The following is a 13,086-nucleotide window of genomic DNA, read 5'->3' on the forward strand; positions in this document are numbered from 1 at the left end:
GAATTGAGATTAATCTATAATTGTTTAGTAAGTATGGTTCTCCAGTTTTATATATTGGTACAATTTTTGCAATTTTCAATTTCTCTGGAACAGTTCCTGTTGTAATTGAAGATTTAAATATTTCGAAGAGGGGTTTCTTTATTATCGGAAAGATACTCATTACAATATTGCTACAAATTTCATCAATTTCTGGTACTTTGTTGATTTTTAAAGAGTTTTTTGCATTTTCGAGTTCTTCATAGCTTAATCCGTTGAAAGTTAGTTCGCTATTTAGAACAGTAAAATAATTTTCAAAGGAGTTATTTGCGGTTTGAATTTTAGACGCAATGTTAGGGCCAATATTTGCGAAGAAATTGTTGAATTGTTCGGCAATAGAGTTCTTATCGTTGTGTTCTATTTCATTTATAATAATTCTATCTGGTAAGCTGTTTGTTTTTATATACTTTTTTCCGATTATTTCTTTCATGATGTTCCATGTTTTTTTGGTATCTCCATTTGTTTTTTGAAGTAATTTAGAATAATAAACTTTTTAAGAATGTTTTCTGATTTTTTCGAAAAGATTTTTATATTGTTTATAAGTAGATAGGTTTTCTTCATTTCTGTTTTTCAAATATTTAACATATAGTCTTTGTTTAGTTTTTGAAGATTTTTTGATTCCGCTGGTGATCCATGGACAGCTAAAATGTTTTACTTTTATTTCTTTTTCTTTGATTGGAAAATGACTATTATAGCGTTTTAGAAAAATATCTCTGAAAGTATTATATGCAGAGTTTGTGTTCCTAAGGTTACATTCTTGATAAACTTTAACCCAATCTACTGCCGATAGTGCGTCTTTAAAACATTTAATAGAATTTTTATTTATTTTTCTTTTATAAATTTTTTTTTTCGAGTTATTATTTATTTTTGTATCATGTTTTATTGTAAAGTAAATTGGAAAATGATCTGTTATATCAATTTTTATTATTCCTGCTTTTAAGGAGGTATCTAGAAATGAGTTTGTTAGTATGTTATCTATAGCAGAAATAGTATTCGAGGTTACCCGTGTGGGTTTATTAATAATTGGTAAAATACAATGTTGAAACATGTTATCAAAAAATAATTTAGTGATCGGACACTCTTTGTATTTTAAACAATCTATGTTTAAGTCCCCGATACAGAATAACTTTTTTTGCTCTTTATTGATTTTAAGAAAAATTTCTTCAAGATAATTAGAACATTTTTTAATATTACTTTCAGGTGGCCTATAACAGGTAGAGACTATAATATTTTTAAATTTGGAGTTGATGATCTCTATTGTAAAGACCTCACTATCGGGGTTAGAAATGGAGTGATCTTTTCTCTTTTTTATCACTTGATCATTCCGAACATAAGTTGCAATCCCTCCTCCTTTTTTGTATGCTTTCCTTTCAGAAGATAATAATTTATAATTTGGAATTTGAAAGTAAGAGTTATTTCGGATTGATTCATCAGAACACCAAGTTTCTGTTAGGCAAATCATACTGAATGAATAATTGCAATCAATTAGGAAATGTTTAAGTTTGTCAAAATTTTTATTTATGCTTCTTATATTTATGTGAATTACCGTAAAATTATTTTTATAAGCTTCAAGTTCAGTTTTGAAAGTTTCTGTTTCAAAATATCGAGAGTTAAAATTATACATTTGAAAAATTTGCGTATCAGCGTCATTGAGTATATTGTTCGCGGTTTCAAAGACATTAAAGCGCATCGTTTCAAAATCTATTGTTTTATTTTTTATTGCCATTATTTTAGAATGTAAAATTTAGAACGCGTTTATTCAGTAAAACTAAAGTGTGTTGCGCTATTTTTTAAAATCTCGTGTAAATATTTATATCGTATAATATCGTATTTTAAAATGGCGTATTTACCTTCGCTTCTTAGTTTTTTAACATCTTCCCAGAGCTTTCTTCGATGATATATTGTTTCTTGAGCGAAGTCTTCATTTATGTATAGGCCAGTTCCTTTAAGATACTTTACAGCATTGAGAATTTTGTTTTTGTCTTGGAAGTTTAAAAGTTTTATAACTAATGTTCTTGGTTTGTTGTCTTTAAATTGTCCGATACGATGAGCTCGTTCAACCACAACTTCGCTTTGTATTTTCAGTTTTGTTTTGAAAATTTCTTTAACAGCTTTTTCGCAGTCTTCCCAACTTTCGCCTTGTGTTTCTTGTATTCCATCTATTCTAAAGTTGTTTCTTCTCGATCGATTTTCTAGATCTATGGATTTTTTATATAATGAATTGATTTCTTTGTCGTAGTATTTCTTTATTTGTGATATTTTTTCCGAGATGTTATTTTCCTGAAAATTTAGGCTGTAATGTCCCGTAGGTCTTTTTTTATATTTGATATTTTACATTTGTTGTTATTTATGTCATTCTCTAGCATGTCTAATCTATCAGTGATAATTTTGAGATTTGCACTGATTATTGAGGTAAATGATTTTTCCTGGTCTTTTAATAAGCGTTACGTTTCTTTGAGAATACTTTTTTTATGTTCTTCAAGCTTACTAGAAATCATTTTTTCGATGTTTTTCATCGTAATATCCATTTTTTTTTTATGTAAAAACTTTTCGCTATTAAAATAACACGTCTTTCTTCCGCAAAAGCCAGAGCGCCAAAAAAAGTATCGGGGACCTTTTTTCCATAAAAAAGGTCCCCGATACTGAATAGAATAAGAATATAACTTTAGAATTAATTTCAGAATAACCTAAGAAGTTTACAGATGTTTGTCTAGTAGTATTTATTTTATTTATTTTCAGATCAGGTAATTTTAGGGGAAGATTATCTGTTTTATTTTGTTTATAAAATAGTATATACTTAGTTTTTGTTACGTAAGGCGATAGTTTATTACATGTAAACCATTCGTTTACTTTGTTTAACTCTTCATTAACCACTGTAAAAGGCGTTTTAACATCCCTATGTGAATAAAACAGGTTGGAGTCATCCGCAAATAAAATAAAATTTAATAAGTTTGATGTAAAAGATAATTTATATAAAGTGAAAATAATGGCAGTCCGAAAATCGAGCCTTGAGGTACTCCGCATGTCAATATACTTTTGGACGTTTTACCTGTTTCATATTGTATAAACTGTTTTCCGCTTGATAAATATTCTTTAAACCAGAGTAAGTTATTGTTTTTTATTCCATAATGTTCGAGTTTTTTAAAAAGAATGACATGGTTGATGGTGTCAACCATGTCATTCTTTTTAAAGATTTTGTGACGAGGGGAGGAGAAAGTATTTGATAAAAATGGTCAAAAATTGCGTGACATAATTTATGAACGACTCCTTATATTAAAAAACAACGGATGTTCCCTCAATAATGGAACTACAGTTTAACATTAAAAAACAAATATAATTATATTTTTTTGAAAAAAATCAAATTAAAGTTATTTTGCTGAACTAATGTATAGTTAATATTGTTAACTAACAATTTTTTAGCATTCTTTCAAGACAAGCTGCATTCAACTTTCTTTAAGTAGAACTTGCAACCCGCTGTACTAAATCTTGAGTAACTTTTTTCAAGCAATACTTAGTTCTTCCAATTAATTTTTGAACATTTTTGGGTCCATTTTCACTTGAAGGCTAAAACTTTCAAATAACACCAAAAATATTTGGTTGGCATTATCTCAGGATAGTTTGCAGGGTTATCTTTCTTTAAAACATAGTTGGTACTTTCACTGCCCAGCAAAGCAATGCTGTTTTTGGCATAATAAACCAAAGCTAAGTCAGGCCAAAAAACGTAACTGTTATCAGGATATTGTTAACGTATAAACGGAATTAAAATAATTTCGATACAATTGTTGTTGTACGTATTTTTATAAATTGAATAACGAGATTGGTTAGTAGTTTAGTCATAGCACTATTTGCCATACCAATAATTTGCTTTCTAATTTACCTTTTTTTTTTTTTTTGTACTAGAGGTCTGGAGAAGTATTCATGGGGTTATTTTAGTAATACCCATCATCCCCAACAAATGTTGAGAAATCTTCATTCAAAATAAAATCCTTTTTTAAAAAATTTTTATGTAAGCGTCCACATTTATGGCAAGCAACTTCTATTTTGCTGCTGAGATCGTTTTGCTAGTGATTCCGGTGATGGTAATTGATGTTTATCTTTATTTTTAACAATCTATGAGTGAGTCTGGTTGAAATTTTTAATTTTTTGGCTCCTTTTCTAATAGTTGCTATAGAATTTGCCAAAATAAGCAGCTGAAGGATGAATTTACTTTCTGTCATTTTTGTGTCTTTTTGTTTTCAATTTTTCTTTTTTTTTTTTCTTTTTTTTTCAGTCCATTTTTTTATCTGTTTAATTATACGATATACAGTTGTTTTCGGAGCATTTTCCGCTTTAAAATTATTATCAGAAAATAATTTTCCTTGTCTAATGTTATTTTCATTACATAATGTAATGAAATTTATTAATAATTATAGTCACACAAAAAGACATATGCTATTAGGTAATATTTTGCCCATAAGTCTTTTGTGGAGTTTTATTTTTGAGGGAACACCCGTTAAATCACAGTATTGTATTTGATATAATTTTAAAGAAAAATGCTTTTAGACAAGGGTGGATCCAGACCATCTATTAAGGGTGGCAATTTTTAGTTTATTTTTAGCTTTGTTCGATTTAGATTTATCAAGGATAGGTAGGGGTCGAATTTAAGGGGCGAAAATTTGCATTTTTCAATTTTATTAGAATTTCATACCATTTTTAAACACCTAATTTAAAACGCTTTCTTTTTTTTCAAAAAAAATAGTAGAGTTGAACTTACAGAAATACAAAAAAATATTTTATATTAAATCCAAGGAAGATAAAAGGAGCCCCCCCTTCCTATGGATCCGTCCCTGCTTCCCTTCCGTCCCTGCTTCCCTTCCGTCCCTGCTTGCAGATACTCTGTGAAAAGTTAAAATGCATAATGTTGCTAAAAAACATCAAACCATGAAAATAAGTTTAAAAATCATTACGTTTTTCTTGAGTGTATCTCACTGTTCATTTTTGTCATTTTATCATATTTCAATAACCAACGATTACCTACTAAAACATATTTAAACCGTCTTGCTTATTTAAATAAACATTTGAACAGTTGATTATTCTTTTTTTTTTAATGTTAATTCACCTCCCCAAGGCCAAGAAGGCCTCAAATCATTACACATTTTGTAAATTTGGGTAACTGCAACTTGTGTGTTTTAAATTTGAAAAGTAACAAACTGAATAACCAACAACACTTGCCGATCCTAAATTTATCTTGCTACGTAACCAATTCTACATTGCAAAGACTTTTCTTTTTGTAACTTGCCTCAGATACTTTTATGCTCAATTGACAATAACTCATCCCTTAAAGAGTTTTACGCCATACCAAAGAAAAAATTTTGATTTGAAACCTCTGCTTTTACTCCAATTGGTGCTAAATGATCTAATTTGTGAATTAAAAAATTTTTTTAGAATTTTTAAATAAGTAAAAGAACTGTTAAAAAACAATGTTACGCAATATGTTACGAAATGATATTATGCATTTTTTTGTCCTACTTGATCGCTTAATCTGAAGGAAAAATATGAAAAATATTTAGAAAAGATATTTTAAGCTTATTTTTTTGTCTATGGTTTTACATTGCAAGAATAAACGCACAATCGGAGTAATTCAAATTCTTATATATTGTAGCTTTAGCACGATCCATGTCATGTCCATGTCATGCCGAAGTCACCATCGATATTGGTTAGCTGCATGAGGAAAATGAAAAAATATGCATAGAAAAACAATTTATATAGATTATTCAAGTTTTTATAAAAAACTTTATTCAAACCCCTAAAAATCAAAGGACCTTTTGCCTATCTTAGCCTTTTTTCAAAGGTGGAAGATTTATCCGTGAATAATGAAACCCAGAGTTGTGACTGAATCATAGCCATAATTAAAAAATAAAATGCACAATTGTTAAGGCTACCAGCTTAAACAGTGACACCCATTATAGAATCAGTTATAAACATAGATATTTTAGTATTGTACATATATATATATATATATATATATATATATATATATATATATATATATATATATATATATATATATATATATATATATATATATATATATGTATATATATATATATATATATATATATATATATATATATATATATATATATATATATATATATATATATATATATAGTAGTTAATATATATTAAAACATAGTTTTTTTTAAATAATTCATATGATCAAAAATCTAAATTTTTTAAATAAAAATCTTAAAAAATAAAATACCTTTCTTCACTTTTATTTCATTCTTTACTTTCTCGGTCTTTTTAACAACTTTTTAATAATAAAAAAAAAAGTTTAAATAATTTTAATAATAAAATTATGAAAAATAATTACAATATTTTGATGGAGGTTAAACTAACTTTTAAGTAGTATAACTTAATTAGAAACTTTGAAACTCGTTATATAGAACTTTATTTTTTAGATATTTTCTTTCATTTGTTTAAAAAACCAAAATAATTATTTCAGTCAGATCAAATTCCGGACTTTCTTTTTTACATTTGTAGAATAAAAGAAAACAAAAAAAAAGCATACACCCTGATTAAAATTTTTACGAAGTTTAATTGTTTAACTATCATCAGTAGGCAAAATTAGTTAAAAACAACAAGAATACAACAAAGTATATCAATGGACATCCTCAGTTTTATTGCACTAGACTGCGAATCATTTTAATAACTTGCATTTTGAATGTTAAAAAATTTTCAAAATACATTTTTAGTACTAAAAATTCCAACATAGACATAAAGGAAAAACTTTCAGTGTTTTAATAAAAGCTATTACTGATTTTTCTTTTGATGTTATGAATTGCAAAATCATGCCATGATACAAAAGTTTTTTATTCCTGTGGTTTTCTGTCTCAAAGAATGTCTTTAAAAATCAATAGAACATTTAATCGTGTAACCTCGGGTGGATAAAAATAAGCAATTGCTTTTACTCATTAATTGGTCAGCTTAACGTGAATAAATATTGTTAAATAAACAAACAAACAAAAAAACTTTACCAATTTTGCTAAAGTTTTTTATTCACGTAAAGTTGAACAATTACTGAGTAAATTGCTTAACTTTACGTGATTAAAAATAAGAGCAACACTCCTGCTGTTTTTATTCACGTTAAATTGACCAATTACTGAGTAAAAGCAATTGCTCATTTTTATTCACCCGGCCTTCTGTTTCTTCTGCTGAAGTTAATAACAAATTTTGATTTTATTGTTGTACTGTGTATAACAAGATATGTTTTTAATATAACTTTTTTAATTACATGATTGTGCAAGCAAATATTAATGATATTTTTTATAGTTTGATCTTATTAAAAGTATTAAAAGATTTTGTTTCAGTGTTAGTCAGAAAGTGTTATCAAGCACCTGTCTTTTAGTTTCTTTGTTCTAATCTTAAGTTTCTTCAATAAACAAATGCCGAAATTCAGTGCTCTTGTTATACTAATTAGAAAAACCACATTATATCTTTAAGTGCATTTTATTTAACCAAAAGTTTAATTAGGCTTATTTATTACTGTGAAACAAAAAGCTTTATTACGTGAATTTTATCTGTGGGAAATTTAATTGAATTTCACTTTACAGGCTAAACTCCACAAAAACTCCAACCTAATAATATTGAAACATTAAAGCCAACAAACCTTTACTTTACTGAGACGCCTAAAAGGTTATAAAAGAATGCTAAAAAGAAATTGCAAAATAAAATGGTAGATAAAGTCTAAATGGTTTAGTTTTACACAAAAAGTTATCTAAAGCTAGTAAACTAGTTTTATAGACATCTTATCAACTATGTAATGTTTTTACAAAGATGTCTGGCTATAAAACTATGTAATGTAAAAACATTACATAGTTTTATAGCCAGACATCTTTGTAAAAACATTACATAGTTTTATAGACATCTTTGTAAAAACATTACATAGTTTTATAGCCAGACATCTTTGTAAAAACATTACATAATTTTATAACCAGACATCTTTGTAAAAACATTATTTAGCATTGTACAGTTATAGCAATAAGTTTTTTGACTCTTGGTAAGTATTTATAAAGTTTATTTAAAATTAAAAGTTATTTATAAAATTATATTAAAAAAGTTTACACAGCAAAATATTTTAAAAAGAATTTTATCAAAATAGTGTTAGGGCGTGGGCTTTGACAGTCATACTAAACTTGAGCATAAATAAACAGGTTGGTTCCCAGCTAGTTGATAATAAAGATGCCATCTTTTGTACCTTGTTGTACCTTTGATTTTTGTTATAAATAAAATTTATAAACTCTTGCGCCTACTATGGATTTACTATTTGATTTTATCTATTATGGTAGTATCATGGTCTTGATGTCACCATAATATCATGGTCTCAATATCACCATAATATGATAGTCTTGATATCACCATAATATCATGTAGTTTTTTCTCGTAATCAACAAATCAATAAACAGATAAATTAAATCAATAAACGATAATCTTTTCTCCTAACTAAAACTCTGCTATTTACAAATTTTTCCTCAATATATATACTCTATGCTTTTCCTAAAATATCCTTCAAAACACCGTCATAAATCACCGCAAAAACATATTTACAATTATTATTGGTAAAAAATATTAAAGCTATTAAATTTCTAACGTCATTAAATCTTCTAGAACTTTCCGGAATTACATATTATGGTCTCGATATCACCATAATATCATGGTCTTGATATCATCATTATACATTACGTCAGCTGAATATTTCAGGAAATAATATTTTTAATTTACAAAAATCATATTTTTAGCTTTAGTGACCATTTTAGCAATGTTATAGGTCATTTAAAGAATTATTAAAACATTTTTTATAAAATACATTTAGTCCGGTCAAAACTAAAAAAAACAAACATGGAGGAGGAGGGGGTAAAAAATTTTTTGGACTTTTTTTGGAAAAAACTACCTGTACACGCCCATTGTATTATTTACATATAAATACATTATATTGTGTAGCTGGAATATTTTAAGTAACTGAGATGTAATATGTACCAGCTATTCTACAGTTTACTTCAAAAGAAATTGACTTTGTGCTTTACCCAAAGCGGAATTGGAACATCTTAACCGGGTCATAAATTTTCTTAAGATCATGCTCAATGGATCTTAGCGTTGTCTTGATTAGATCTAGCTTACCAAAACCGCTAACTTTCAACGTTAGATTTGTATTTTGAGAATTTGTATTTGTAGATGTTTCATGTAGCTAGATTTTATGTAGATGTTCCATATAGATGTTTCATGTAGATATTTCATATAGATGTTTCATATAGATGTTTCATATAGATGTTTCATGTAGATGTTTCATGTAGATGTTTCATGCAGATGTTTAATGTAGATGTTTCAATTTCTTCTTCTTTATTTTGCATACTTTTAGTTTCTGAAAATCGTAAAAACAAAAAATGTTTGTTGTCTTTTCTGCAGCTTGATGTTTGTCTCTTATCTGCTAAATAGGAGTATCAAAGGAGCTGTTAGTTCACCTCAGAATATTTTTATTTTATTTTAGAGGAAACGAGCTTTGCTCCTGCCTTCTTTTTAGAAGAAACATTCTTTTTTTTTTGCAATGAATTGTAAACTGTAACATGCTAGACCGTAGGCAATCAAATGAGCTTCATTAATGAATTAGGGTAAAAAAGATCGCATTCTTAGGATTTCTTCGATAAGAGTCTGTATAAGCTTTATCTCATCATCTAAGGAGATGGTTTTTAAGACACTGTCAAAAATTATGACTTGAAGTGCACTTTATCTGGCTTATGAGGCCCAGCAAACATGCTATAGCGTGTTTTCAGTGAACCTATATAAACACTTTGAGCGGACCATTGCAGTTTTGCTTATCGGTTACTTAGCGGTCTATTAGAGGCAGCCGCCAAAAGGCTAGCCAATGACTAGCCATTAATAAAATGTCGGAAAATTATCGACTTGCCGTTTATAGTGGTTGCCATTAATGGTCCACTATGTAACCAATGAGCAAAACCAATGAACCGCTAAAAAATGTCAATAAACGTCCACTGCAAATCCACTAAAACAGCGTTTGCTGGGAGACTTAATCAAAAAAACAAACCAGTTGTTTTGGTCAAGAATTTCTATTAAATTGGACATCTGATAAAAAGATTGTAAAGCGACTAAACCCGTTTAAAATAGTTTTTTATTTCCACGGAAGTTTCAGCGGAATGAACGCCAGCAAGATTAAGATTACGAGCGCAACCTCCGTAACATGTAGAATGCTTGAGAATTCTTATGAAGTATAGTTGCTTGTACTTCTTTGCACACATTTGTCTTTTAATCGCTGTCTAAAAAGCTGTTTTAAATTTAAGCACGTCGTGAGTTTTTTTTTATATGTTTTTAAGAGAGGAAATTATCTTAGCTGCTTATCTCTATTATTATCAAAAATATTTTATTTGTTTATATCTATAAGCAAAATAAATTACAATTAAATTACAATTACAATTAAAATAAATTACTTCGTACCTCATACAAAAGGCTCAATTTATCTAAACGCTCTCAAGTTTTTTATGGTTATGTTTGAATCCAAACAAATAATATTAATTAAAGGATAGACAATTTTAATAGCTTGTGTTAAATAGATAAAAGTTATTTTTTGGTTTGTTACAGCTTAATCAAACTTGTTTTATAAGATTTGTATTTAATCCTGGGTCAAAGTTTTTATCTAAATCAAATTATTCTATTTCGATATCTTTTTTTTTTTTTGTAGTGTTATTGAGGCTGATAAGACAATTCATGCATTATCTACTTGACCATCATTGGTTTTTTTGACTACAGCAATATATGTGTTATATATATATGTTCTTTTGACACATTTTTTTTAAAACAATCAAATTTGAGTGTGTATCAAAAAAAACCTGACCTTGAAAATTCCAGATTTTTCCCCTCAATTACGTGGAGATCATCTCAACCTTGTCACCTTTAGATCCTCTACAAAATTGTAGATAGTAGATTTGCCTTTTTTTGTTTTGTCAATCTACATGACCACATTGTTTGCATATTGATATTAATTATAATTTTCATTAATAGATTTTTTAAAATCAAATTGCTATACAAAGTATTACCTAAAGTTATTTATATATGTGTGAATTTACTATATACAAGTAATATACATATATGTGAACTAATATGCGTAAATTTGATAATAAGAGTAGTGAACTAGATCTGAATAGGTCACCATTCAGTCATTCAAAGGATGATTGAATGGTGATCTATGTAGATCTAAAAAAAAAGATTACTCTAAACCACCCCACAGCTGGAGACATTGTCAAACGCTTTCAGCCTGTAATTTAAAGTGTGTAAGATTGGCACCAACAGACAAACGGCATTAACTAAGAAAGACATCGAATACACCACTAGTATGTCATAGTAAAGTATTAAAATAATTTTCTTCAGGTTACGGTTTAGAATATTAAATGTATAACTATTTAGGACTTTTCTATAATTAGGATTAAGAAATCAAAGTTTTTAACGATTTTAGGATTATGTCAACGCCAACCTTCAAGTGGCTATACTTAATTAAAAAGTTCAACTTGAAGTTCAACTTAATGTTCAAGTTTATGTAGCCCGTAGTTCTCCATAATAGTATTATGAGTGTGCGTATGCAAGTTGTTACTAATTACTTTTTGTTTGCCACTTTTTTAAGGCATTAACTATTTTAAATCGCTGCAAACCTTTTCAATCCAAGCTTAGTGTATTTGTAACTTTATAATCTGAATATAAAGCCAGATGTAAAATAACACATAAAAGATGTTCAGCCGGAAATACAACAATTCCGTTTAAATTAATACTAAAAAGGTGTGTAGCATGAAATACATTGAATCGGTGTAAATTATTACTAAAAGAATGTGTTGTATGAAACACACCAAATGGGTGTAAATTAGCACTTAAAAGATAAAAAATACCAAAACGGTGTAAATTAACCTCTAAATGGCGTTTCATACTTTACATCTTTTTAACAATACTTTTTAATTAGGATCATATAATGAGATTTTTACTTCGTCTGTAATAAAATGCGATGTCAAATACTTATGTATAGATTGTGTACGTTTATATATATATATACGAAAAATTGCAAAAATAATTTACCAAACTATCTTACCGTTATCAATATTGTCAACCAATTTTGCCAACGACTTATTGTCTTAAAGAAATTAAATATTGTGTTTATAAATATCTTACAATTAGGCCGTTACAGACGTATCTGTAACTATAACTCCTCTCTCTAATATATCAAATAATTTTTCATCAAATTTTTAAAATAATATTTTACCTTGGTATACCGATTTTGAAAGAATCGGTTTGATGTAAAACAAAAGATAAAAAAGTAACATCCAACCCATCTTTATCTGTGAAGTTTTTTTTTTCATAAATAAAAAAATTTTTGTTAACGTGTTATAAAGCATCTAATTAAATGGACAAATATTTTTATATATATTTCAATAATTAGTATTTATTTATTTAGTATGTTAAAAAAAAACCTTTTATGCTATACAAACTTTTTATTTAAGTCAAAATTAAATAGGCAATCATTTACTTTATGAAAATATAAATATTTATTAAAAGAATTGACTAATGGATGGTATCTAGAGTCAGAAACAAAGAAATATAAACAGTTCTTAAACGGAATAATAAACGGCGAATACAAAAATTTAGCATTTAAAGAACACGCTCTAATGAAAAATTATTGAGATAAACGGAAACAAAAAAATTGCCACCAAAAGTGCAATGTAAAGTTACATCAAATAGGTGCTTACATAAACATACCTTAAATATTAGATCAGATTACAAGAAAAAATTTATATTGAATCATTATTGAAAGATTAAATGCTACATTAAATTGCTAATGAGATATTAAAAAGGTTACTAGGCTACTATTCATAAATAAATTTTTACTTTTTATCACTTATAACAAACATTATTTAATATCACTTACAACAAACTTTTTGGTGTGATGAATTTTATCTTTTTGAATTATATGAGGATTAAATATTACCAGATATTTATTAGATTTTTCGTATCCTGCAA

At 27.4% G+C, this 13,086-nt stretch overlaps 1 protein-coding gene across 2 annotated transcripts in view; it reads right to left on the reverse strand.

The window, feature by feature from the left end:
• LOC100199604 (meprin A subunit alpha) overlaps positions 1–12,494 on the reverse strand; it is a 90,217-nt gene extending 77,723 nt beyond the window's left edge. The window contains exons 1-3 of one of the 2 annotated variants that reach the window (XM_065806216.1): positions 12,332–12,494; positions 12,161–12,202; positions 6,281–6,328 (exon numbers count right to left, since the gene is read on the reverse strand). In XM_065806216.1, the coding sequence (XP_065662288.1) occupies positions 6,281–6,328; positions 12,161–12,202; positions 12,332–12,464 (223 nt within the window). In that variant the 5' untranslated portion in view covers positions 12,465–12,494. The remainder of the gene's footprint in view (positions 1–6,280; positions 6,329–12,160; positions 12,203–12,331) is intronic. The other variant, XM_065806217.1, reaches the window with a different exon arrangement.
• Positions 12,495–13,086: the final 592 nt, after the last annotated feature.

This window comes from Hydra vulgaris, chromosome 09 (genome assembly GCF_038396675.1).
Source record: "Hydra vulgaris chromosome 09, alternate assembly HydraT2T_AEP".
NCBI lineage: Eukaryota > Metazoa > Cnidaria > Hydrozoa > Anthoathecata > Hydridae > Hydra > Hydra vulgaris.